The 23,523-nt window shown below is 45.3% G+C and overlaps 2 protein-coding genes across 5 annotated transcripts in view; one reads left to right on the forward strand and one right to left on the reverse strand.

The window, feature by feature from the left end:
• Window positions 1-153, reverse strand: part of IMPA2 (inositol monophosphatase 2) — a 19,470-nt gene extending 19,317 nt beyond the window's left edge. Inside the window, exon 1 of the mRNA XM_026033871.1 lies at window positions 127-153. Within this exon, the coding sequence (XP_025889656.1) occupies window positions 127-153 (27 nt within the window). The remainder of the gene's footprint in view (window positions 1-126) is intronic.
• Window positions 154-493: 340 nt separating this feature from the next.
• The window catches only part of MPPE1 (metallophosphoesterase 1), a 26,849-nt gene continuing 3,819 nt past the window's right edge, over window positions 494-23,523 (forward strand). Inside the window, exons 1-6 of one of the 4 annotated variants that reach the window (XM_026033857.1) lie at window positions 494-514; window positions 9,759-9,898; window positions 20,016-20,402; window positions 21,213-21,321; window positions 21,627-21,730; window positions 22,098-22,178. In XM_026033857.1, coding sequence (XP_025889642.1) covers window positions 20,128-20,402; window positions 21,213-21,321; window positions 21,627-21,730; window positions 22,098-22,178 — 569 coding nt within the window. In that variant the 5' untranslated portion in view covers window positions 494-514; window positions 9,759-9,898; window positions 20,016-20,127. Of the gene's footprint in view, window positions 515-9,469; window positions 9,536-9,758; window positions 9,899-14,420; window positions 14,498-20,015; window positions 20,403-21,212; window positions 21,322-21,626; window positions 21,731-22,097; window positions 22,179-23,523 lie in introns of those variants that run through there. The other 3 variants (XM_026033855.1, XM_026033856.1, XM_026033858.1) reach the window with 3 other exon arrangements.

Here is a 23,523-nt window from a genome sequence, read left to right on the forward strand (position 1 = left end):
TGCCCCCGACATGGCCGTTACCCCCACCATGGCGGTGCCCCCCGACATGGTGGTGCCCATGCCATGGCCGTGCCCCTGCCATGACTGTGCCCCCCGACATGGCCGTGCCCCCAACATGGCCGTTACCCCCACCATGGCTGTGCCCCCCGACATGGCGGTGCCCCTGCCATGGCCGTGCCCCTGCCATGGCCGTGCCCCCACCATGGCGGCGCGCCCCGACATGGCTGTGCCCCTGACATGGCCGTGCCCCTGACATTGCGGCCCCTTTCGCCGCCCTCGGCGGCGCTCTGGCTGCCTCTGGGCCCCGCTGTCCTGTCCCGTAGGGTCTGTAATCACCAGCGGGGCGGCCGGCGCCCGCCCGCAGGCCAGGGCAGGGGCAGAGCCCGGGGACGGGGCGCTGAGCTCGGGGTGCAGGGGCCGCCCTGCCTGGGAAGGACAGGGACAGGAAAGCAGCGGCCGCGTGGGAAGAGTCGGAACCAAGCCCTTCATTAGCGCTCGGGATTTGAAGCGCAGAGTAAGACTGAGCTTTTCGTCAGTGTTTGGGGTTCAAAGTATTGCTGTTGCTGCTGTTAAAGTATTAAAAATTGAAGCCTGGCTCTTGAGGTTTTGTTTTGCAGTTGTCTTTGTTGTGCGTCATTTTGGGTTTGTTGAAGAGAAGATGAGAACTGAGAATGGCTCCGGTGACTGCAGGAGCCCAAGCAGGATGTGTGGCAGCCTACAGAGCAAAGAGCAGTGGGGGACAGCTGAGCAATTCCCACTCTGCCTGACAGAAAGCAGTGGCCCAAGCATGTAAATGCATACTTCCATAGCACAGTGACCACGTTGTGAGACTTGCAGTCAAAGGAACAATATTGGAAACCTAATCTGCCAAAATAAGCCTTTCCCAAGTGATTTATTTTGATGCATACTTACTGTTAGTTTGAACAAAAGAGTGCAAGGATTGAGTGAGGACAAAAAAAAAAAGAACCATCAGCTTAGCTTTCTCAAAAAGGCATTAAATACACTGAGTATTTACACTGCTTTTTGTTGTCTTTCTGCACCTGCTTTGCGGTCAAGGGTTTCATTTTCAAGCACCTTTCACAACCTATTAGATTAGCTAGCACAGAAATCCGAAAATAGTGACAGTATTTGCATTAAGAAAACTATGTAAATACAGCACTTATCCCTGGTACGAATACAAAATCAAATGTGAATTTTCTAGGGCCTGGAATGATAACAGTTTCAAGTGTCTAAGCACAGAGATTTTGACTCGAGATTATTTTAGATTCTTTAGTTGTTTACTTTTAACTTGTATGGTAAGGATGACTTTAGGATGAGAGGGATATAACTCTTCTGCCATCTGTAGTTCATGGAAATAAGTGTTTGTTTCTTTTTGGAATCACAGAACAATTTAGATTGGAAGGTACCTTTGAAGATCATCCAGTCCAAATAAAACGCTTTCCTTCTAAAATCAGTGCCAAAACGTTTGTGGATTGTAGTGCAGGAATTTAATTCTTTACGTTTCAAAGCTGTGCTATGGCCATGGACATATATGGCCATAGCTGTGCTATGGCCAAAGACAGCAAGCCTGTCGGTCTCCTTAGGAAGCCTTTTCCTCATTTTGAATGAGGAAAAACAGTGATAAGCTTTGGGAAAATAAATAATGCCATAAATCTTAAAGTTTGTTTCAAGTCTGCAATAATCAAAGTTTGCTTGAAGCGACCATCACCAAACACTTGYCAGTGGCCAGTGACCACTTGCTAGCTGGTGACTTCTGCTTCTCATCTCCTTGGTGCTCTTACCTGCTCAGTTGCCTCCAGATTATGAACATTTTTGCCTTTCGTTGACACTCGGCATAGCTTGGCAGGACCTCAGGACCTTGCCTAGAGAGTTTCTGTGCTGAGCCAGACTGGTAAGCATATTTGCTGGTTAGGTACTGTAAAAAAGAAAAGCTTAGTAAACTATTGTAAATAAGCAAATGTGCTGCTAGATGTGGCTTTATATTCTTAGAAGCAACTGAAACCATGATAAAACCAACAGTTTTCTGTGGTGTGTGTGTGTGTATCTTTTTTCTTTTTTCTTGAAATAAAAGGTTGTCGTTGTTGGGTTGGTGGCCAACAAGAAAGCGATGCAGGGTATCCCTGTGTCCCTTGTGTCCCTGATGCCGGCACCGTGTGTCCTAGGCCTGCCATGATACTCGTCGTGCTCATGCTGCCACAGGGGCGTTGGAAACGTCCTCCTAGCTGTGCTGTCTGTAGGGCCGCTTAGACGACAGCACAGCCGGTGGGACGCAGAAATACCCTCACTGGGGGTAGGGCCAGGGTGCAGCGAGGGCTGTTTGTTCCTGCGGGATGGGCAGTTGGGAGCCGGGAAGGGCACCGTGGCTGGCATGGACAGCCAGGGCCTGKGCTGGGAGCGGCGGAGCTGCGGGTGCCCTGAGGGACCTGGCACATGGTGAAATGCTGCTGCTGCAGGAAATGAGCGACTCCTTTTGGCTCCATAGCATTTCCCTAACCTTCCCTGCATCCTGGCAGTGTTAAAGGATCTGGTAGCATTGAAAGGATCATCAAAAGCTGAACTTCAGAGAGTTAAATATGAGTTGCCGAACCCTCAGGTTTTACACCTGCTTTCTGGCTACTCTTTTGTGACTTAAACCGGAACAAAAAATCCRAGAACAAATACTTACAAAATCAGCGACTGTAGGTAGTGTTTTAAGACCTTCAAAACACTTGCAAAAAACCAAAAAAAGGTAGTTCTCTGCAAGAGCTCTGAAGAGATGGCAAGATTTCTCTTCCTTGTTCTCAATCTCTGTGGCTGATTTGTATTACTAGTATCCTGGCTCTGGCGCAATGTTTTCCGACCTTCCTGAGCCAGACCTGCGAGTCAGTCCGGACTTGCCGCCGGCAGCTGCGGGGTGCTGCCCRACTTCCGCTCCCTCCGGAGCAGGGYGCTCCCCGTCGCTGCATCACACTCTCTGCTCATCCTTTTCCACTGCCAAGGTCTTTCGTAACCTCTGATCTTTCATAAGCCCTAAATGCCGGCCGGTTCCTTGCACATGCCTTTCATAACCTTCACGCATGCCACGCGTTTAATCTTGTCRACCCGAAATAGACTCAGCCTGGCTGAACCTGAAACGTTGTTTGGTCTCGGGTGCTTCGCCCGCTCCTGAGCCTAGGCGGGTTTCGTGTAGAGCTCAGGCTTCCTCCTCACTCTACAGAAGGAGCACTCAGCAGTGGAAATGTGCTCTCCAGCCCAGGTGGAAGCTCCTGGCTTGCTTGCTTCACAGGGTGGGAAGTCCTTGTTGATGTACGTGCGGTTCAGCTGGATGTTGCTCTGAACTGCTGTAGGGTTCCTATCAGCACGGCTGCTCTTGGTGCTCCAGGACTTCCCAAGAAGTCTTGGGACTTTTATGCCACGGAAAAGCAGGGTCACCCCAAGGGGAAGCTGCTGCACTGCAATGTGTTTAATTATGCCTTAGCCAACAGCCTGCCATGCTCCTCTTTGACAGTAATTGCACACTGCGGTGATGTAATAAAATTTGCTGTATTTTTTACAGAGAGAGAGGGTGGCCACCTCTAGCTAAGCAGCCATCAGTGTGAAATCCACAGATGTCTCCAAATATGAGTCCTTGTCACTTCACAGGTTAGAYTGATGATTCCTTAATAGGGATTTGCATGTGAGAATGAGTGACTAACAGCTTGAATAAAAAAGGAGGAGGAAGAAGAGAGAAATAATCTTTTGGAAATATTAGCTTGACAGGGCAAAGGAGCACTTCCTCAGCATGACAGCCAGTGACTTGCTGCACTGCTATTAAAGCACTTCAATGTGATTCTGTACAGATGGTCTTTTTAGACAGCATAGGATTATATTGGATTAGTCATATAAAATTGCTGGTTACTGTATCTAGCCMTTTTCCCTGAAGCTTTTATCAGTATCTCATGAAGAATGAAGTCTGGCCCCGAGTCTGCCTTCAAGAGGTAACCCAGATGACAAGCTTTTGGTTTGTGCAAATTATAATATTAAGTTGAGCGCAGTGGTCACGTTGCAGTGATAGATTTTATAGGGGATAAAGATGATGTTTGGCCCTGATTTTTGGGCTATTTTTTGAATTTACAAGAAGGGAAGGCAAGTTGGAGTCTCCTTTTGCTTGCTAGGATCCCTGGAAGAAGTGCACTGATCACGGTTGGTTTYGCCTGATCAGAAACAAATAGGGATTTCCAGCCCTGGCAGCCTTTTCCGTGCTGCTCATTAGTGTGTCTCCAGCCTGCACCACTCCTCAGTGCTGCACTGGTGTTTCCTGTGTTCACTTCCTGCCATTCACAGCCATATCGTGAGTACCTCTCTCCTTGATACTCTCRATATCCTCGATATCCTCAAGGGCTCCTGGATCTACTGCTCGGAGAGTGCCCCCCACATGCTCCCTTCTGCCACAAACTCGCCACTGTAAAGAAAACATTAGAGAAAAATAGTCACTCAAACATTTGGTGTGGAATTGTGCCTTCAAGTCTGTCCCGGGAGCTTGTTAACATGGAAATCAGGACACTGGCTCCAAGATCTGACAGGCAGATCTAATTATAAAATGGTGTCCTGCAGGGTTTGCTGGAGGGGAATTATTAATGCTAAGCACAATGGCTACGCTGAGAGGTGTAACACATACAGAGGGGTGAACAGTGCTGAGAGCCAAATATTATTAATAAAAATGAACTATAAGAATGAATTATGGCCAAGATAGCTTTCCTGGRCTGTGGTTGCCTTTGATTCTCCATGGAAAGATGCTTTTATTCTCTACAGAGAGCTCTGTGGAAGAAGTGATAGAGTTTCAAGATGTTGCTCTTCTCTCTAAGGAATGTGTGTGGATCAAGAATAAGATGTGGTAAAAATCTTTTCCCCTAGCATTGAAGGCAGAAGTAACAGGCAGTGTCTGTCACATGCATGCCATTATAATTTTTGAACACTATTCACTGAAAATACTTTAAGAAAGAAAAAAAGATCCCTCAAATCCCAAACAAGCTGGTGTTATGATCTGATTTTTCTATCATTATCTGTAAAAGAGAACTTCTGTCATGACACTGCAACAAGGATATCTGTAGTCTATTTTTGTTTAAAAAACATTACCCCAATTGGTTTGTCAGCTTTATGATTAAACTGATTTCCCTTTGTTCTTATGTGTTAAAGATGATTTCTAATTCTGCAAATAGTCAGTCTAAACTCAAGATCTTTGTGCTTTTCATACTAATGTCCTGGAAACGTGCTCAGCTTTTGAACTGAATTCCAGACTTTTATGGTTAGTTCTCCTGTATAGTTGTGCCAAGGTTCAGAAAAAGAAGCACGCTCCTGCTCCCTATTCAGGGGAAGATTCCTGAATACAAACYGTGGATTATTGCTTTCTGATCCAAGCTCAAAACAAGAATGAGAAAGGAACCTCTTTTCCTGTGTTGGCCATTTTGCTTGAGATTGTTCCTAATTTTCAGCTCGTGTTTGGCTGTGAGATTGGTAGCACCGATTGTGCCAAGGAACGAAACAGGCAGGACGACTGCAGGMGTGTGGACATCTTGCACTCTGAGAGAGGCTCTGGACTCCCTATTGGTACAGCTGGTGGACCAGATAAAAGAGAAATTTGTTTGGGACAGATTAAAATGTCTTGTGTTGTTACAAGAGCATATACATTTTCACTGGAGAATTTAATTCCTGGAAAATTGCATGAGGATGGGAAGTATGTCTGAGAGTCAAAATGAAACACAGTGTCCTTTAATCTCCATGGGAGAAAAATGCTTGGAGTGATTGTAGGATTGCATCAACTAATCTTATGTTCAGAGCTTTTCTGACAAATTGAATCAATGATGTTGGTGCACGCTTAGCTGAAAAATAGTGCTGTGGGTCATATTCCTGCTCTTTGGCAACAAGCAGCAGCCTCAGCACCACTGGAATCAATTGACATTTTCACATAGGCCAGCATGAAATGCATCTCTGTTCTTACCCTGCTGGGTTGGAAACAAAATGCAAGAAAAAAGCATRTGTTCACCAAGCAACTGAATAATAGTGTAGGGAAATGCTTCTGCTGTAATTGTTTACAGTGGGGAGTAAATATTGCAGTAGCATTTCATATATTTACTGGTGCAGACAAGTTTTTAAAAACATGTATTGTTAATATCTCTAGAAAATGAGCATTTGCTAATTAAGTACATGAAAGTCTCTCTGTGGTTTGTATGTACATGCAAGCTAACATTACCATTTGATTTTGGAAGCCTTGGCATTTGGTTTCCGGTCTTTCCCGGCCTTGGGCCTTTTTTGCAAATCTTTTGAGTAGCTTTAATGTAGCAAAATGAATGCTAACTTTGAAGTGGAGCCACCCAAAAATCAATGGCCACTTTATTATAGTGTGTTTGACAGAACCTACAATAGGTTCAACTGTAGTTTTTTGTAAGAGTTTGAAGATACRGGTAATTTTCTGAGGTCATCTGAATCAGTGCTTTAATCAAATGTGAATCTTACACAAACTCCCTGTAGGTCTTGCTGCACAGCTCAGAAACCTGGCTGTTGTCTTCTTYGTCTACCTTCAGTTCCTGTGCCAGCGGCAGTGAAACAGGACAGACGGAGGATGTGTACTTCAGTCTCAAGAACAGAAATTAGTAATTCTTTTTTTCCCCTTTAGCTCTGTTTTTGACTCATTTCCCAACTTTGCTCTGTGCTGGTTTCAAGCCTGTAGAATAGGGATGTTACAATCGTAAGTTTTTCAAGTTCTAAAAATGTTTGCATCTTAAAAAGGGTGCATAGCTGCTGCACTGCTGTCAACTCTTAGGTAGGCAGGAAATGGGCAGCAAGCTCAGGCTGAGTCATTGTGTTTGTAGAAAGGCTAGAGAAAAGGAGTCTGCGGATTTCATGTTTTAGAATGACTCAGGACATATCTTGGGTTCATTCTCTTTTCTATTTCTACCTTTCTAGCTTGTTCTGAGTTCTTGCCCAATGCTGCCCCTTTCTTTCTGTGCCAGTTCTCGCTTCCGTGGCAGCCTCAGATTAATCCCTCTCTGCTTCTTCCTCTTATTGTTTTACTGCTCCACCCATAGTAATAAAAAAGCCCAATCATGCGGGTACTGTAGGAACATGAGGCCTAGCAAGCCTTGCAGGTTCTGCAATAAATACGATCCTTTGATATTCAAGTAGCCTTCCCTTCTGTGTTAGTAATCACTTATGAACACTCAGGAGTCAATTCCCAATTCTGAGGAAAAAAATATTTTCTCCTTACACTGTCTACAGTAAGAAACTGGTATCTTGGATATGCAGGATCCTACTATGCTGATTTTTCTGTACAACACCACCTTATAGTAAGGCTTTCCTTTGTCATTTAAAACTTTCTTTTAAAATAGTGATTTTTAAAGCAGTTTTGCAAGATATCAGAATTATGGGTGCACACGCTCTTTTACATAAATAAACTGCTGTTGTTAATGATGCAGAATCACAGAAATGTTACACTAGAAGAGATTTTGAAATGATGTTTTTGTCCACTTGCTGTATGAGAGTATGCCATGTGTACTAAATATACCAGTATCCAAAACTGTCTGATGGATAGTTTGTTAAAACATCGAGTGAAGGTAAAGCACTATTTATTTTTCTACCTTGATATTAAGGAAATCTTCTCTACCATCTAGCCTCTATCATCTCTGTCACAGGATAACTTTATTTCCATTCATTCTCCCTTTAGAGGACATAGAGAATGATTATTGCCGTGCTTTACACAACTAAAGATAAAGACAGATAAAAGGTTCCTTGGCAGTCTCTCTTTTCTTGGCTAAACGAACCCAGTCCTTTTAGCCTCTCCTGATATGCTGTGCTTTACACCTCRTCACGTTTTTATTATCTTCTGGTCTCTTCTCAGGACCATACCTGAGCTCCTGTGTACGCTGGACACCTCTAAACAGAGCTGAGTCTTGATATGGCTAGTCCTTCTGAAAGAGGAACTTGCCTTTTCCTGCAGCACCATTGCATTGCTGACAGGGGCTCTGCTACTGCTGCTGCGCTCGCAGTGTCTTTCTCTTTATTGCAGACAGTTGCATTGTTTTCAGCCCGGCCTTCTTTGTTTCCATCACGAAATACCTGTGTAGTTTTGCTAGTGCTGCTCCTTCAGCTTCTAATCTACCCAGCATTAGTTTCTCACCGAAGCAGCAGTTTTGCTGCCGTGCTGTTTAGGGGCTGCTTTGTCACGCCACAATTGGCCATCCTGGCGTGGCTGCCCTGCAGGTGGGGAAGCAGCACGGAGGCCTCGGCCTCGGCAGGTGGAGGCCGGGCAGGGCTCGGGCACGTCCGTGCACCCACCTCTCCCCACGCTGCCGCCCCGGAGCGAGCGCCGGGCGGCGGCGAGGGGCCCAGGGAGCGCCGTGGGGCGCAGGCACCCAGTGCCACCACCGACCCAGGRCAGCCCCCGCGCGGCCGCCGGAGCCGCTGCCCTCCGCGGGGTCCCTGCTGCTGCCCGGAGGCTCCTCCTGGCAGCTCCCGCCTCTGCTCTCGGGTCTGATGGGCTCCTCCATGGCGCGGCCAGGCCCTGGGATCAGGTAGGKGGCCCAGGTGGGACCTGCCAAAAAACAACAACAAAAAAAGGAGAAGGTGACAACCTGTGGTGGGCTAAAAGGCAACGTTTTGCACGAAGAGAACAACCACAAAGGCTTGGTGGGTCTGTAAGGGAGTTACCCCTAGGGAGTTAGAAAAGCCTGTGCATAAGCAGGGCGCCCGAGACAGGGCGGTTCACCTGCCGGGAGGCCGCCTCGCTGTGACGGGTGATGGTGCCGCGGTCGGGAAGGGCCCGGTCGGGAAGGGCCCGGTCGGGAAGTCCCGTGCGTGCATCTACACACATAGGGGCCCACGGGCACCCGTATCCAGCAGCACTGCAATCCCACACGGTTACTACTGCGGCAAATAAAGATTACAACAAAATTAACGAGATCTAAAAACGGCGCCAGCAGCGCTCGGGTGTTTCTATGCCTGCCCCAGGGCTGCGGCTCACGGCGGCAGCGAATGCAGTTCCAGAGCGGCGGGCGGGGGAGCGGGAGGAAGCGCGGGAGGCTGCGCGGGAGGCGGAGGCGGCGGGAGGCTCTGGAAGAGCAGCAGGAGCCGRGGGGGGCGGGGGGAGCGGCCGCTCCGGGGCCGCCGCGCGGGGCAGACGGGACCCGGCCCCGCGTAGGCCGCGCCGCGGCCGTTTCCCTGGCAACGGGGGGCCTGCTAGAGCGCGGGCGCTTACACGTGACGTCATGCCCTGCCTCAGTGTCAGCCGCGTTTGCTTGGTGGCGGCGGCGCCTGCCCGCGAGCGGTGCAGGCAGTGCTGGGGCAGCTGTGCGGGGGCCTCCCATTCGGCGGGCGCGGCGCGGCCTGCGCCGGCCGCTCCGGTCGGTCGGTCCGGTCCCGGTCCCGGCCCGGTCCCGGCCCGGCCCCTCGGTCGGCCCTGACGCTCCGCTCCGCTCCGCTCCGCTCCGGTGCGGTCCGGTGCGGTCCGGTCCGGGCTGCCGCCTCTCCCCCGCGTCGGCCGCCGCCGCCCATGGCGCTGCCCTCGGTGCACAGGTGCCTCCAAGTGAGTGGGCCCCTGCGTGGCTCCGTGTTCGAGCGGGGCCCCAGCCCGGTGCGGGCAGAGGTACCCTCTGCCCCTGCCCCTTCGCCCTGTCCCCGCGTAAAGCTGAAGGCAAAGGTCGTGGGCTTTGCGTGAGGAAGTCCCGTTTGGAGACGTTGACAGTCCCGTTAAGGTTTGGTCTGGAAGGAAACACGGCGTGATTTTTCTTTTTCCCCTTGCTTTCCAGCTCAGTGATGAAAACGAGCAGTTGCTCAAGAAGCTGAAGAAGCTACGGGTGAGAAACAAGGAGCTGGAAAAGAATTTGGCCCAGTTCCAAGGGAAGCTTCACGTGCAGCAGTCAGTGCACAGCTCTGTCCCAAGCAGAGAGTAAGGGCTACTGTTTTATTTATTTTATTTTATTTATTTTATTTTATTTATTTTATTTTATTTATTTTATTTTATTTATTTTATTTTATTTATTTTATTTTATTTATTTTATTTTATTTATTTTATTTTATTTATTTTATTTTATTTATTTTATTTTATTTATTTTATTTTATTTATTTTATTTATTTTATTTTATTTTATTTTATTTTATTTTATTTTATTTTATTTTATTTTATTTTTTTGTAACCAGAAAAGTGTTATCCTTCTTCATGTGACTTAGCTCTTATCTCCCTGTTTTGAGTTTGTGAACAGGCTGGTGGGGGTGACTGGTACTGGAGGCACTGATGTAGAGGAGCAAAGGGTGGCTGGGGCAACCTGAGCAAAAGTCATTGTCATAATAGAGTAACTTAATACTTACTAGGGAAGCCTGTGCTGTTTCTGCCTAGCTGCAAAGAGTTTTAGGATTATTTAGGTAAAGAGCAGTGCAGTTGCATCAGCACTGATTAAAATAGCTGGAAGCTGCGACCTTGAAAACCTGAAAACTGTCTCTCAAGTCGCTCAGGTGTCACTSAAGTTTTGGAAGGTGCCCTGTCAGGATTCAGGTACCTGATTTGTAAAATTTCCAAGTTTAAGCTCTGCTGCATTTAACATCCTATAGGGAAACTTCTGTTGCAAAGTCAAAGTGAAAATTAATTTAGGCTTTTTCAGTTCTTTTATACGACTACAATTAAACTCATAAAATCTAATTGTATTAAACTGCTCTGTTTATTTCAATTAAGTGTTCAAGTTCAAACAGAATCCCACTTATGGCTTAAGGACAAGGACCTCAATCTAGAGAGAGAAAGTGCCAGGTGAGTCCTAGCGACCTGCTKCTTTGCTCAGTTAATGAAGCAGGTTCCCATCTCTGTAGTGTGGAGATGATGTTCGTGATAAATCAGTTGGGTTTTTTTTTTTTTTTTGACTCTAGTGAAAGTTGCTTTCAGCCTTTGAAAGAGGTTAGAAGACTCTTGCCATGTTATGGAATAGAAAATTACAGAATATATATATATATWTTWTATATWTWTATATAWAWATAWAWAWAWAWATAWATATATAWAWATATATWTWTATATWTWTATATWWATATAWATATATATATTTTTTTTTCTTGAAAAGAAGTGCTCCCTGTAAGCAGAGTGGATTCCTTTGCACATCTCTTTTTGAGCAGAATTAAATGAGCTAAGGAAGTTACTGTGGAAGAGAGGGGAAGAATGCAATTTTAGAATATAAAACTACAACAAAAATTATAGTCAGTGATATATATATTTTAAACCTGTACATGTATGTGTGTATATATATATATACATGCATAACACATAAGATAGTGTTTTCAAAGTAAGCCACGCAAGTGATTTTGTGTTGAGTCTAATCGATTTTAGAAGCGACTACTTACTGTAGTTTGTAAACACAACATTTTTATGCAAATGGTACATTTTTAATAAAAACTGTATTAAAATTTTCTAAGAACCCAGCAGCTGGGCACGTGAGCTGGTCCATCCTCCTGTAGACTGGTTTAAAAACAAATACGATGCTCTGCTCTTTCAAAGGCAACTTTCTGCCCAGAAGGTGAGTTCTGGGCTGTGGACTCTGGATAGATACAGATTAAATTAAGGTTTTCCCTATTACTGTGGATTCAGGCCCCTCTTTTCAGTCCCCCCCTGGACCACCACGGTTTTGCCAGGGTTGGTTTTACAGTCTGTAAACTCTTTGTGGGTGTCAGTTTGTGGGTTATAGCCCTCATATATGCAGGTTCAGTTCTCTGAAATGCTGTAGGAAGTTAATGTAAACSGAACTCAGCCTAAGGTTGTGCAAAAGGCAAAGGTAATAGTAAATGGCAAAGCTGTAGGTTAGTTGGTTTTGCCCACTCATGTGCATTCTCTTGGAGATTTCACTCAGTCTCTTGCATCCACATACCACCAATAGGAAACGGATGAGACATGGTAAGAAATAAGTTTTGGGGCAGACTTTTTATATATATATATATCGTTTAGGAGTGGTCTCTTGCTATTTCTGTTGTGCTATCAGGGAAAAGGATGGCACATGTGACAGGCTCTGGGCTTGATGCCACTCTCCTGTGGCCAGTGTGTAGGGTCTCCTGTTAAGAATTGTCCATAAAGGTTGTGGCCATCTGGGCTGGACAGAAACAGGGACCTTTGACTGACCAGSTGTCGTCACTACACACCATTTTTTAACTTACCCTGCTGTTCCTTCTGGAGCTCTCTCATTCTCTCTCTCACCTGCATTTGCAATCACACTTCAGTCCTTCGCAAACCCAACATTTCTGTGCAAATCTCCACCAAACAGCCCCAGTCCCTGTGGTCTCTGTGGAGTGGTGGTAGCACTTCTTTGGAAGGGATGCACAGCTCGTTGTACTGGCTTTATTAGCTTTCATATTCTGTAGCAATTCATGCATTTCTTCTGTTTTTAGACTACTTCAGATGTATAATGATCTCCAGAAACGTTACATTAAAGAAATCAAAACAAACCAGGAGCAAAGTGAAACAATTAAAAATCTCACTGTAAGTAGCATTTGTGGCAGGCGGTGTCAAGTAGCCAAACGTAAACTTGTTAGGTAGACTAAAAAGTGATTCTTATGTTAATAAAACTGGGCCATGCCTGTTTTTCTTCTTCCTGCTTCCCTTGCCATTAGGATAAAGGGAAAATAGTATGTTTTGAGTGATCTGTGACTGCTCTGTCTCCCCTTTCCTTGTTTTTTTCTCTCTACTTACCATAACAATCCATCTTCCCAACTAGCTGTGCATCTTCCCTCTCTCCTTTCCATGGCCTTGATATTTTCCTCTTTGCCTAGGGAAGCTCTTCATTTCAGGAATCCACCAGCAAGCTAACCAAAAAAGAGAAGGSAAAAGTGTTTTTCCAGGAGGCAAGATCTGTTGGCTGGCTGTGCAGCAAGGCTGGCAGCAGAGCTGGAGTGGTGCAAGAAGATGCAAGAAGCCCAAGAGCTTATTGCCTCTTGCCTGCTTCAGGCATTATATTGTGCAACTGTCCATACTAATTTGTCTTTCCTCAGGTGTTTGTGCCTCATTCATTCGTACCTGAAATGTTTATGAACTTCTTCTCAGAAGTGGGAAGTTGCTGCCATAAAAGCACACTTCATAGTGAGGAAAAGCTTAGTATCTTTGTATGTGTACATTTATGCTTTCTTGTGTGCCTGTGCTCAGTAATGTTTTTGTTTTTAAGCAGATTTGATGTATGCACAACTTTGCTTGCTGCATTTTTTTTCTCCTTTCAGGGTTTTTTTGATTAAATTTAGTTGTAAGTCAGCTATTGAGTTTGCTGGATTTGCATTCAGGGTATGTTTCCAGTCATACTCAGTTGAGCTATGTTTGTTCTGTAAATTTTAAACACTTTCCAGTTTCTTGACAGATTAAAATTCATGAGCTAGAGCATAATCTTCGAGAGCAGAGACAAAGAACTGAGCAGTTGGAATGTAAAAAGGTTTCTAAGAAGGCTAGAGCTGTTTCTGAAAAAAGAAGTCAAACCCCAGAGGGAGACGTAACATCTTGCAGACACTTATACAAAAAGAAGGAGTTGTGTTGCAGTAAATATGTAGGTAATGCTGCACRTGGTTCGTGTGCTGTTCCTTTCAGGATGCCCACCAGAGAAGGATGCCTTTCATTCTGATACAGGGGTGCCCCAGAACATTTCTTCCCCTTCCACCTGCACTATCTGAAATGTTTTTCGTTTTTGAAAATGGRTGTGCAAAAAGAGTACCTCATAATCCTGCCTTTGTTTTAGTCATAAAAATAAGTATTTGCTGCATTTCTCTCTTTCCTAAATTGGTATGTCGGTGTAATCATGGGTGGGAATGTGGCTCTATTTTGTAGTATTTATCATTTGTTCTATTAAGCTGCATCTTGACAAATCTGTTGCTAATGGTGCTCATTGCTCTATTCTTTGGCTGTCAGACACTGACTGACAGAAGAATCTGTTTTTAGCTTTAAAATACTCCTTAAACTTTTGGCACAAAGCTGTGGGTCAAATACAGATAGTGTTGGTCAGGCCACGCTCTTCTTCACATAAGTTAGCCCACAGGATAACATTCCTTATCCTTTTCCCCCAATCCTATTTGACTTTGAAGCATAAATGTTTTTAAGCCCACGTAGTGGAGATAAATTCAGGACATGTGGGGCCAGCAATGGGTTGTTTGACCCTCCCACAGGTCAGAAACAGGTAATCAATCCATGTGAGGTACCTTCTGAGACTTCAAAGTAAATATTCCCAACCTTTAAGAATGTGTGGAAATATTCATCTTTCCTACTAGCTAGGAATGTGCTGGGCCAATTCTTAAGGGTAAATCACTTTAAGAAAAAGTACTTTAAAAAGATGAACCATAATTTTCTAATATCACAAAACGTAGGCAGCTCTTYAGCTGTAATGTGATTCATGGGAGGGGGAGGTTGACTGTAATGGTTGAAGGTATATATTTTTGATTTGACTATAGAGCTATTGTTGAAAGAGATTAAAAAGCTGAAGAAAGAAAATGAAAAGCTGTCTGCAGAAAGGAGAGCACTAAGAAATGAATTAGCTGGATTAGACAAGGTAATTTATTTTAGAATACGTTTAAGAATAGGTGGTTTTTGTAAAGCTAACTTTTCTGTCTGAACTGCAGCTTAGCTTTAGGCTGAATGATGCTATTATCAAGCAAAACACATTAAAATAAACAGCAATTTATATTTTTTTAAGAAAAAAAATGAATGACTTCTTGGAACATATTTTAATGTCCAGGAATACTATTTTTAAGGAAAAGGGAGTACTACCTTTTTTTTTCTTAATTATTTTCTTAAGGTTGCTGCTTTTCTAAATGTTTGAACAAATTGGTTTCCTTTATGAGAGTTTATTTTTGTCATTGTTAAATTAAAATTGTAACTGCTTGTAACAGTCTTAATGCCTTCCARCAAGTATTTATATAGATATTGAAAGTATTTTTGAAATTATATTTTCTATTTCTCTATGATGTCAGTAAGAGGAAAGCTATTTTCTCTTGAATTTAAATGTATCCAGTTGTACTTGTGGTAGAAATCAGAGCTTTGAGTGGGAGGGTGCTGCAAAGCTGTTGTGGTAGGCTGTGTACCCAGGTGAAGAGGGAGGAAATTTGAAAGGTTTTAGCTCGCTGTAGAGGACTCAGTTTAATGTACTTACCTAGGATTTTATTGATCTTTTAATTTTTTCAGGATTTTTTTTTTTAAACTTGCATGTTTGCATAAACCGAGTATTCTGAACTCATTCTGAAGGGGTGAACTAAGTCTTGGGCAATTTCAGTCTTATGATAAAGGAAATGCAAGAACAGTGAGCAGACTGAAATTGCCCAAGTTAGAGGTTGTTGGGGTCAGAAATGCCCAATGTGCTTCAGGAACTAAGCAAAAGAGTAGCTTCATTCGAGCAATAGGCCATCAATATTAATAATAACTGAACTGGCACTGTTTATGGCACTGGACTTATCTCCTGGTTAAATTAGGTTCAGGTAAAACTACTGATTAAGTTACATGTTTTGGAATGGGTTATTTACAAAACAGTCAGTTCGAGGCAGTGAATGCATATWGATTGACTTTGACAACTTTTTTGTAGGAATTTTTTGATGAAATAGAAGACTTAAAGAATGCTGTGCAGGTATCAGTGAAACTGAATAATGAGTATGAGAAGTGCTTGAAACAAATAAGTGCAATTTATGGACTTCCTTTAACACCACCTTTGTGACTATTAAATTAATGGCAAGTAAATGCTGCACGTAATTTTTCATGCTTACTGCAATATTGACACCTAAGCTCGTCTATGTAGTGCCACTTTTTTGGTAACATTATGTCTTCTGTAATACAGTTTCAATATAACAAGCCATTCTGAAACGATTTTATGTTTTGTGCCTTTGATTTTTGTTTATATAGTTTAAAAATAAAGTGGCTTGTATAATTTCTTTTAAGTTTCAAAAACTCCCTCTTTCTTTCTGTCTTTTTAAAGTACACGCCTTGCAGAACTGGCTTGGGGCCCTTTGTGGAAAATAAAAGCATGTTATTATTTTAACTTGAAGAATTTCCCCATTTATCTATGTTGCTATGTGAACTATGTAAGAGTACATCAGTACATTTGGTAGCCTTTATGAATTACAGCCCTAAGAATGTAGCAGACAGAAAAAAATATGGTGATTAATAGAGCAATAAGTTATTACAGAGGGATTTGATGAAGGAAGGAACAGAGATAAATCCTCAGTTAGAGATCATGATATGCAGTTCAAATTTGTGGCTGAAGGAAGGGTTTAGAACTGGAAATAATGTATTCAGAAAGATAGGCCAGAGCATCAGCATCAAAACAGAATTCATCAAAACAAGAATTCATCAGAAGTTTTTATTTGATTGAAGAGGGAGGAAGTGATGAAAGTGCTGAAAAACCTCAATGCTGAGAGCCACAACTGGCAAGGCAGAAATGTGATGGAAAAATCAAAGTCTTTACCTCAGAGACAAGGAGTAAGGCAGCTCCTAGGTGTACATCTAGCCTGCAGACAGGAAAAGTTGTGAGATTTGAACTAGAAACCTGGATTTGAGTGCAACTACTGTGAAATCTATATTTGTATAGACATTCTATGTATTCATACTTGTTTGAAAGGTGAAAATCTGCACCTTTGTGATGTTACATCAAGAGAATTAAGTCAAAACTTGACTTTATCAACTTAGATTTTATAAAATTCTAAGCCTATTTTTGCCCTAACACAATTCCTTCAGATTAATAAAGCTCCATTACTGGCTCATGAGTGATAGACTGAAGTCAGTTGCGTCCCAGATCGTTTGTTGCGACAGTTTCATGCAGCTCTAGGTTAATAAATAAATTCTCCTCAAAGCATGGGAGGCGTTCAGAGGTACRTGGGCCTCGAGTAAGCGGGAGGAGAAAACTCCAGAGCCCCTTGCTGCTTGTCCTGCCTGCAGACCGGACCTGCCTGTATGGGGCCTCTCTTGCTTTCATCTTCTTGCTTGGAAATCAAAGGTAGAGCCTCTTCTGGGATGGAGGAGAGGGAGAAAACAGGTTTGTGTCGCCAGCGAACTCGGCAGATGAAAACAGAAGAGCGTATGTGATTGAAGTCTTTCAAGGGCAAAAGTTACTGTTCGTTATAAGCAAAAGGCACGTAGCTGCTGAAGGAAAGCACCAAACTTCTTTTGTTTATTAGTTGCTTAAACAATTTTTTTATCGCAGTTTACTGGCATAAGTTTATACTTCTAGCATGTGTAGTCCGCGTGTGACAGTTACATTATTAAATGAATCTGTAGCTGTCCCCATTCCCAAGCTGATTCTAAAGGTTTGTCTGGAATGCTCAGACACAGGAGTTAGAGTTCCAAGTTATTTCTCCTCCTGTCCTTAGTTTCAGTGTACAGCCTGGCTCCTTTCTCCCTGGCTGCACTATGGCCGTGCCCAGCACATTTTTGCAGCTTGCAGACTACACAGGATGAGTTTTCCATTAGCAAATACATTCCGTGCTCCAGCAGTCGGAGGGAATGAACGCGGCGGGCGCCAGCTCTCGCCTCCCTGATGTCAGAGCCSAGTCGCTCCTGCCTCATCCCGCCCCGGGAAGCAGCAGAGCCCCTTCCCAGGGCGCTTTGCTCCGCGAGTGCTGGTGGCCGAGGTGCCTCCGCTCGGATCCTCACGCTGTTCCCACAGGAGGAGGTGCCGAGCGAGCGGCRCCYGCGGCCCGGTGGCTGTTGTCCTTCYGTGCTGCCCACCTCGCTCCCCTCTCCCGACTTTTCCTTCTTTCCTCCCTCCTTTCACTCCCAGAAGGCAGCTGGGAGGCCCCTGGCACTGTCCACATCCGCAGCATCATTCCCATCCGCGGCGCAGCTCCCGGAGCGGCAGCGGGACCGGGAGCGCGGGCAGAAGTGACGCTCCGCGCTGCTCCTCCCGGCCTGGTTATGTCTCCGCTGCCCCTCCTGTCCTTGGAAAATGGCAGCTCCGCCGCGAGGAGATTTGTCTTTCTGTTGGACTACAAGCGGCCTCTTCTGCCTTTGATGGGAGCCTCACGCTCCTGAGGATCTGACTCTTTAATTTTTTCCCACTGATTTTGAATGCTGCCTTTTGGCTGCAGCTGTTCAGGCAGCGTTTAAAGAAACTTGGTGTGTGAAAAATCATATGATGAAATAAGCTGCTAGAGAATATTTGAGCATCCATAGCAGGATGATAGAGCTTGCTTGCTTAAAGCTTTGTGTACATGATGAACAAGAGGAGTCACAGGGCTCTGGGATTTTGTTTGTTTTTTACATGTCTCATGCAAGTTTAGTGGCATTTTCTGTGCAATTCAGTCCTGTTTTATTGGAGGTGGAGACTGTCTAAGGCTACCAAAGTCTGCTTCCAAGTTCAGAGGTAGGTATAGATTGGGCAGGATAAGGCCATATGAATTTGTGTTTACAGTTAGGAATTCTCCTGTCTCTTACCCCTGTTGCAGCGTTGAGCCAATATATCTGCCTTCACCTGGCCTTGTGAGATGTTAAAACGAAGATGTGGTTGGTTTTTAAGTTCCTGGTTGATTGAGATATAGATGGGATTGATGTTAAACAAGTTAATCTGGCTTTATTTGTACTTCCACTGCGTCATGACATTGTTCTGTCTCACCAGAGGCTGTCTCACGTAGAACAAAGTTTAGCTAGAAGGGAGTTGCTGCAGTTAAGTGTTAGTTGTGCTAACCTTACATCAGGCGTGTTAGAAATGTTGCAGGCTGGTGGCTCTCTTTCACGAGTGCGTACTTTGCAGTGTTGTTAGGAGAAGCTCGTGTTTGAAAATAAATGGCTATCATCAAATGGAAGCTTTGATTGGAAAAATAAGATAGTAACTTTTGCAAATAAGCTTGGGTCTGTGGAACAGTTCAAGTTCACTTACTGTTCTGTGCATGCTACTGATTATATATATATACTTATATATTTTTATATGGTTCTGTATCGTTGTCCCAGTTTTCCTAATGTTTGGAGTCTAAATTTTAAAACGCAGTGAGAATTCACAGCTATAACCCGGTTCAGTCGGCACAAAGGGACTCTGCCTGTTGCTCACTGTGATAGTGCTCGGTAGCTGCAGCTGTCGAAACCAGGGAGTGCATCTTGAAAGGCCTTTTCCTGCCTGCTAGCATATAGAAATAGTGCTTATTTCCCATTCAGTGTTTTCCAGAGGTATTCAATGATTATTGAGGTCCCAGGCCTTGGTCCCGTGCTAGACCTTTTCTGGGTTAGTGTGCACAAAAGYGATCGTCCTCTTGCGAGGGAAAAGAAAAAGCTTTTTGCTTCCCATGTCTCTAAAGTCCTTTAATGAGCACGTGGAGTAAGATCTTTTCTGCTCTTTGCTCGTCGTGCCTCCTGCTSTTGGTGCACTGTACCTGGGTAGCTGTAATCGTGTGTCTGCCAGACACGCGGTGCCCTCCTCAATAAGCCCTGGGGAGGCGACGGGTGGCACCTGAGGCCTTTTTCCCCAACATAGGACAGGTTTCCCCGGCCTCTCGGGTGGGATGCTTGTCTCTTGTGGCCACTGGAGGTGTTTCTGTGAAGGCCTGTTGGAGAAYTGGGAATGTGAAACTGTGGGTAAAGCTCCTCCTTGAGCCAGAGGTCAGGAGCTTCTGCTGAACAGGTGAGACAGACAGAGAGCCCTGTTAAGGTTGTGGCTTGTCATAGTAGGGGCATCTATTTCCCATTAGCCTTTAAAATGACCTAAAGTCAACAGTGGTGTAACAAGCCATCCAGGGAGGAGAAGTCTGTAAGTACAAACRGTTTGCGGGCTTACAAGGGTTTATTTTCCCCCTTCAGGTCCATCCCTGTCTCTGCCTGCACGAGGCTCAGACGCGTGTTGGACCCTTGCTAGAAACGGAGCCCTTGCTCCTGCTTGTGTGTGCAGGCTGGTGCCCGGGAGGGCTCCAGCACATTTGCTTGAGGGGAAGCAAATTCCTTTTGGTTCCTGGAGGCTCTTGCAAYGAGCCCTTTTGGAGGTGGTCCTTGGATTGATCGGGCGTCCTCGTGTTGCGTGGCTTGTGCGAGACCAGCCTTTTTTCCTGCTCTTTGAGTGCCCGCTGCCCACGTGAATGGTTTATTTTGTGTGTTCTCCACAGGGTTTCTGCACCGGTAGGGAGCCCAGCTGGGTCCTGGCAATAGCCCTGCCCTTTCCAGGAGCTCCACGAGGAGAACTCGGCCTTTGGGAGAGACTCTCTTGCTGCTGCTGCAATGCCTCATTCCAGCTCGAGCGCTCTGAGGACTCTTCCTTCGAAGAGGAGGATCTGTTTCCTGATAAAACTTACATGCTTCGTAAGCTCTGTGTTCATATTTTGTGAATTTTTAATTTATTATGTGGTGATTTTTCAATGTCACTGGCCGGAAGTGAAAGCTGGAGCTCACAAGGGTGATGGAGAGATTCCTACTTCARTCCTGAAGGCCTTATTCTTAGCTGATACCCACCTGCTTGGTGAAATCAAAGGACATTGGCTGGATAAACTAAGAAGGTAATAACTACATTTTGGGCATCATCTCTCTCCYGATTTCAGAGCTGTTAATAGTAACTAATGGGACAGATGGTTATAACTAATGTGGTATGAATATAACCAGTGGGGTAAGAAGCAGGTGTGCTGGCACTCCCTTGCCCGCCTGGATTTGGAGTGATGCTGATGACCTGGAAYGGGAAGGGTGAGGAAGGGGCTGCCTGAGCGCCGGGAGCCGCGGCTCGCACCGCTTGCCCGGCACTCTGGCGGGGCAGACAGCCTTTTCCAGGGCCTGGCAGTCACTTATAAAATGCCTTAAAAAGGAGCCACGGGACTTCGGTGTCCATCCCTTTGGTATCTTTAACTGCAGAGGTAGAGAAGCTGGTAGCAGTTCGTGGCAGAGTAACTGGGGGCAAAACAGGATTTAAAAGCAAAGATCATCCCATCCCACACTAATGCACAAGAAGCCACGCTGTTTCTGTCAATCCATGAAGCAGCAGAATGCTGCAAGAAAATACTGATTTTGCCAAAGATACAATCATAATTTTTTGCTGAAGAAACACAGTAAAACCCCATGCACTCATACAGCCCGGCCAGGTTGGCCAGAACAAATTTATAACAAATCAAGATAAACAGTTGATTTTAAACTGAGTTGCTCCTGCGGGGAGTTTGGAAGTCCCCATGGCACTTTATTTAAGTATTTAGGTATTTAAAGAGATTTCACCTCAGCCCTCGTGGTCGGCAGGAGCTCCCTGTGCCTGTGCTGGTGCGTTCGGAGTCGGGACGCGCCGGGTGGGTTTGGCACCACTCGCTGCCTGTGTGTTCTCCCCCTAGGGAATGGCAGATGGAGAGATCCTTCCAAACTGCTCTGTGGCTGCTGCAGCCAGACATTGTTTTTATTCTGGGAGATGTCTTTGATGAAGGAAAATGGAGCTCGCCTCAGGTACGACATACACGACTACTTTATTTCTAAAGGAGGATTTCTTGAAGAAAGCAGCAGAATAAGGCAGATGTGCATGGATTTATATATTTATTAGGTTTCCTTGCTGATAGAAACTTCAAGGATGCTARGTCTGAGGTGTAATGATGTGATTCCCCTTCATTTTTGGTGCTACTGTAGCACTTTTCCTCCTCATTTCCCCCTAGTTTTAAAATGCAAAGGTCTTGCAGAGCTTGCCCTTGTGTCTTGCGTATTTCTGATTCTCTCCTGTGTTGCGGAGCGGAGTGAAGCTGCCTCTCTTCCCGCAGGCCTGGGCAGATGATGTCAGGAGGTTTCGGAAAATGTTTAGACATCCCGTTCCCACTGAGCTGGTGGTTGTCGTTGGGAATCATGACATTGGATTTCATTATGAGTAAGTGCTGTGGGTGAGAGGAAGCGGCAGGCGCCACCCCTGGGGTGCCAGCCTGGTGCCAGCCTGCGTGCCCCGGTGCCTCGCGGAGCTTCTGTGTGGTGGAACCGCGTGGATGTGGTCATGGTCCGCTTGGAAGGGCTGGCAGTCCAGACCCTGATCTCCACGTGACTTGTTCGAAGCTGCTTTTTCTTCTGTTGGGCTTCACTGGCTGATAAGTACCTGGTGCATCCCCTTCCTCTGTTGTCTCGGCTTAGGAAAGCGTCAGCATCCGGGCTCTCCGTTGGGATGGTCGTGCTGTGTCAGATTGTTTGTAATTTATGCCGTTTTTGTTTTTTTTTTTGTCATTTGTGTTTTTGTTCTTTCACAGAATGACCTCTTACAAGGTGAAGCGTTTTGAAAAGGCTTTCAACTTTACTTCAGGAAAGCTAGTAACTCGAAAAGGAGTAAAGTGAGTATGTACATATATGTGTGTGTGTGTGTGTACATATGTATATGTGAGTGTGTACATATGTGTATACGTGTATGTATTTTCATGTTCARAAAGTGGATTCTGAGAGACCTGAATGCCGAAAGATGAGATCTGCAGGTGGTGTTTCTAATGAAACAGTGTGGGAATTCTTTGAGCTACATTGAAGGAAATGCTGTGCAAACAGGTCTTGGTACAGAGTGGAGGCTGCTGCTTTGAGCAAGATGATTTGTGATACTTCTAAATGGAAAAGTACTGCGGAGGTAGAATTGGCTCCCCTGGGTGGTGCTTTCACTTCCTTGCGGTTGGTAATGACCCGTGGCTGTAAACACAGAAGGAAAATGGGATTCAGAGAAGAAAAACAAGCCGCCCYGTTCCGTGCTTGCCTGTTGGGGTGTCGTTGGTTGCAGCAGCTCCTCTGCTTGGCGGGAGGTGGTTGGTGTGAGGGGCGCTCGACGGCCGAGCCCCCCTTGGGGGGCTCTTCCTTCTGCTGCCCTCATCCCTCCTGCTGCCCAGGGCCTGGGGACGGGGAGCCAGGGCGGATCGAGGGCCCCTCCGAGCGGATCTCAGCTCGATTCGGAAAGAACAGTTACCAGGGAAGGCTCCGTGTCACTCTGATAAAGCAGCACAGCAGAGTGCCTGCATCCAGCCCCAGATGGTATGTGGAGCACCATATTCACCAGCTGAAACCACAGGATCATTCTGGTTGGAAAAGACCTTGGAGATCATTGAGTCCAACCGTGAGCCCCTCAACACCATCCTGCTAAGCCATGTCCCTGAGCGCCCCATCTACACAAAGACAGTTTAAACTTATTTTGGTTTTCACTAGTAACTTAAATTGAGGCGTTCAGCTCCTTTATGTCTGTATAGTGAATTAAATTGGGAATGTGCCTATTTGAGTCCTGATTGAGAGACTACAACATGAGTAAATCCAGTGGCAGGAGTTTGTAATTTGGAATATACTGGGGAAACTTTTACAAGTAACATCCCATTTTCCTTGGGAGAGACCACAAGGTGTGAAGCAAAGTATGTTCAGGGCATGCCAAGTGCTCTTTGGCTTTCCAGTTGTTTGGAATAAAGTAGATTTCCTCACACACTGCGAATATATGTTTAGGGAGCAACTTCCCCTTCAAATTGAGGTTAGTTTATTGTGCCTGATACAATATTAAAAAGAATCTTGGTGCGTAAATGTGGGATTTTGGGCACTCGGCGTGTTGTGCAACTGAAGTAAGAGCAGCGCTAAAACAACCTGTGTTGGGGGGCTGCTCCTGGGGCTGCTCCCGGGGCTCATCCCGCCTTGCGGGGCTGCTCCCGGGGCTCATCCCGC

The sequence above is a fragment of the Nothoprocta perdicaria genome, unplaced genomic scaffold (assembly GCF_003342845.1).
Source record: "Nothoprocta perdicaria isolate Ctin4 unplaced genomic scaffold, notPer1 scaffold_134, whole genome shotgun sequence".
Taxonomy (NCBI): Eukaryota; Metazoa; Chordata; class Aves; order Tinamiformes; family Tinamidae; genus Nothoprocta; species Nothoprocta perdicaria.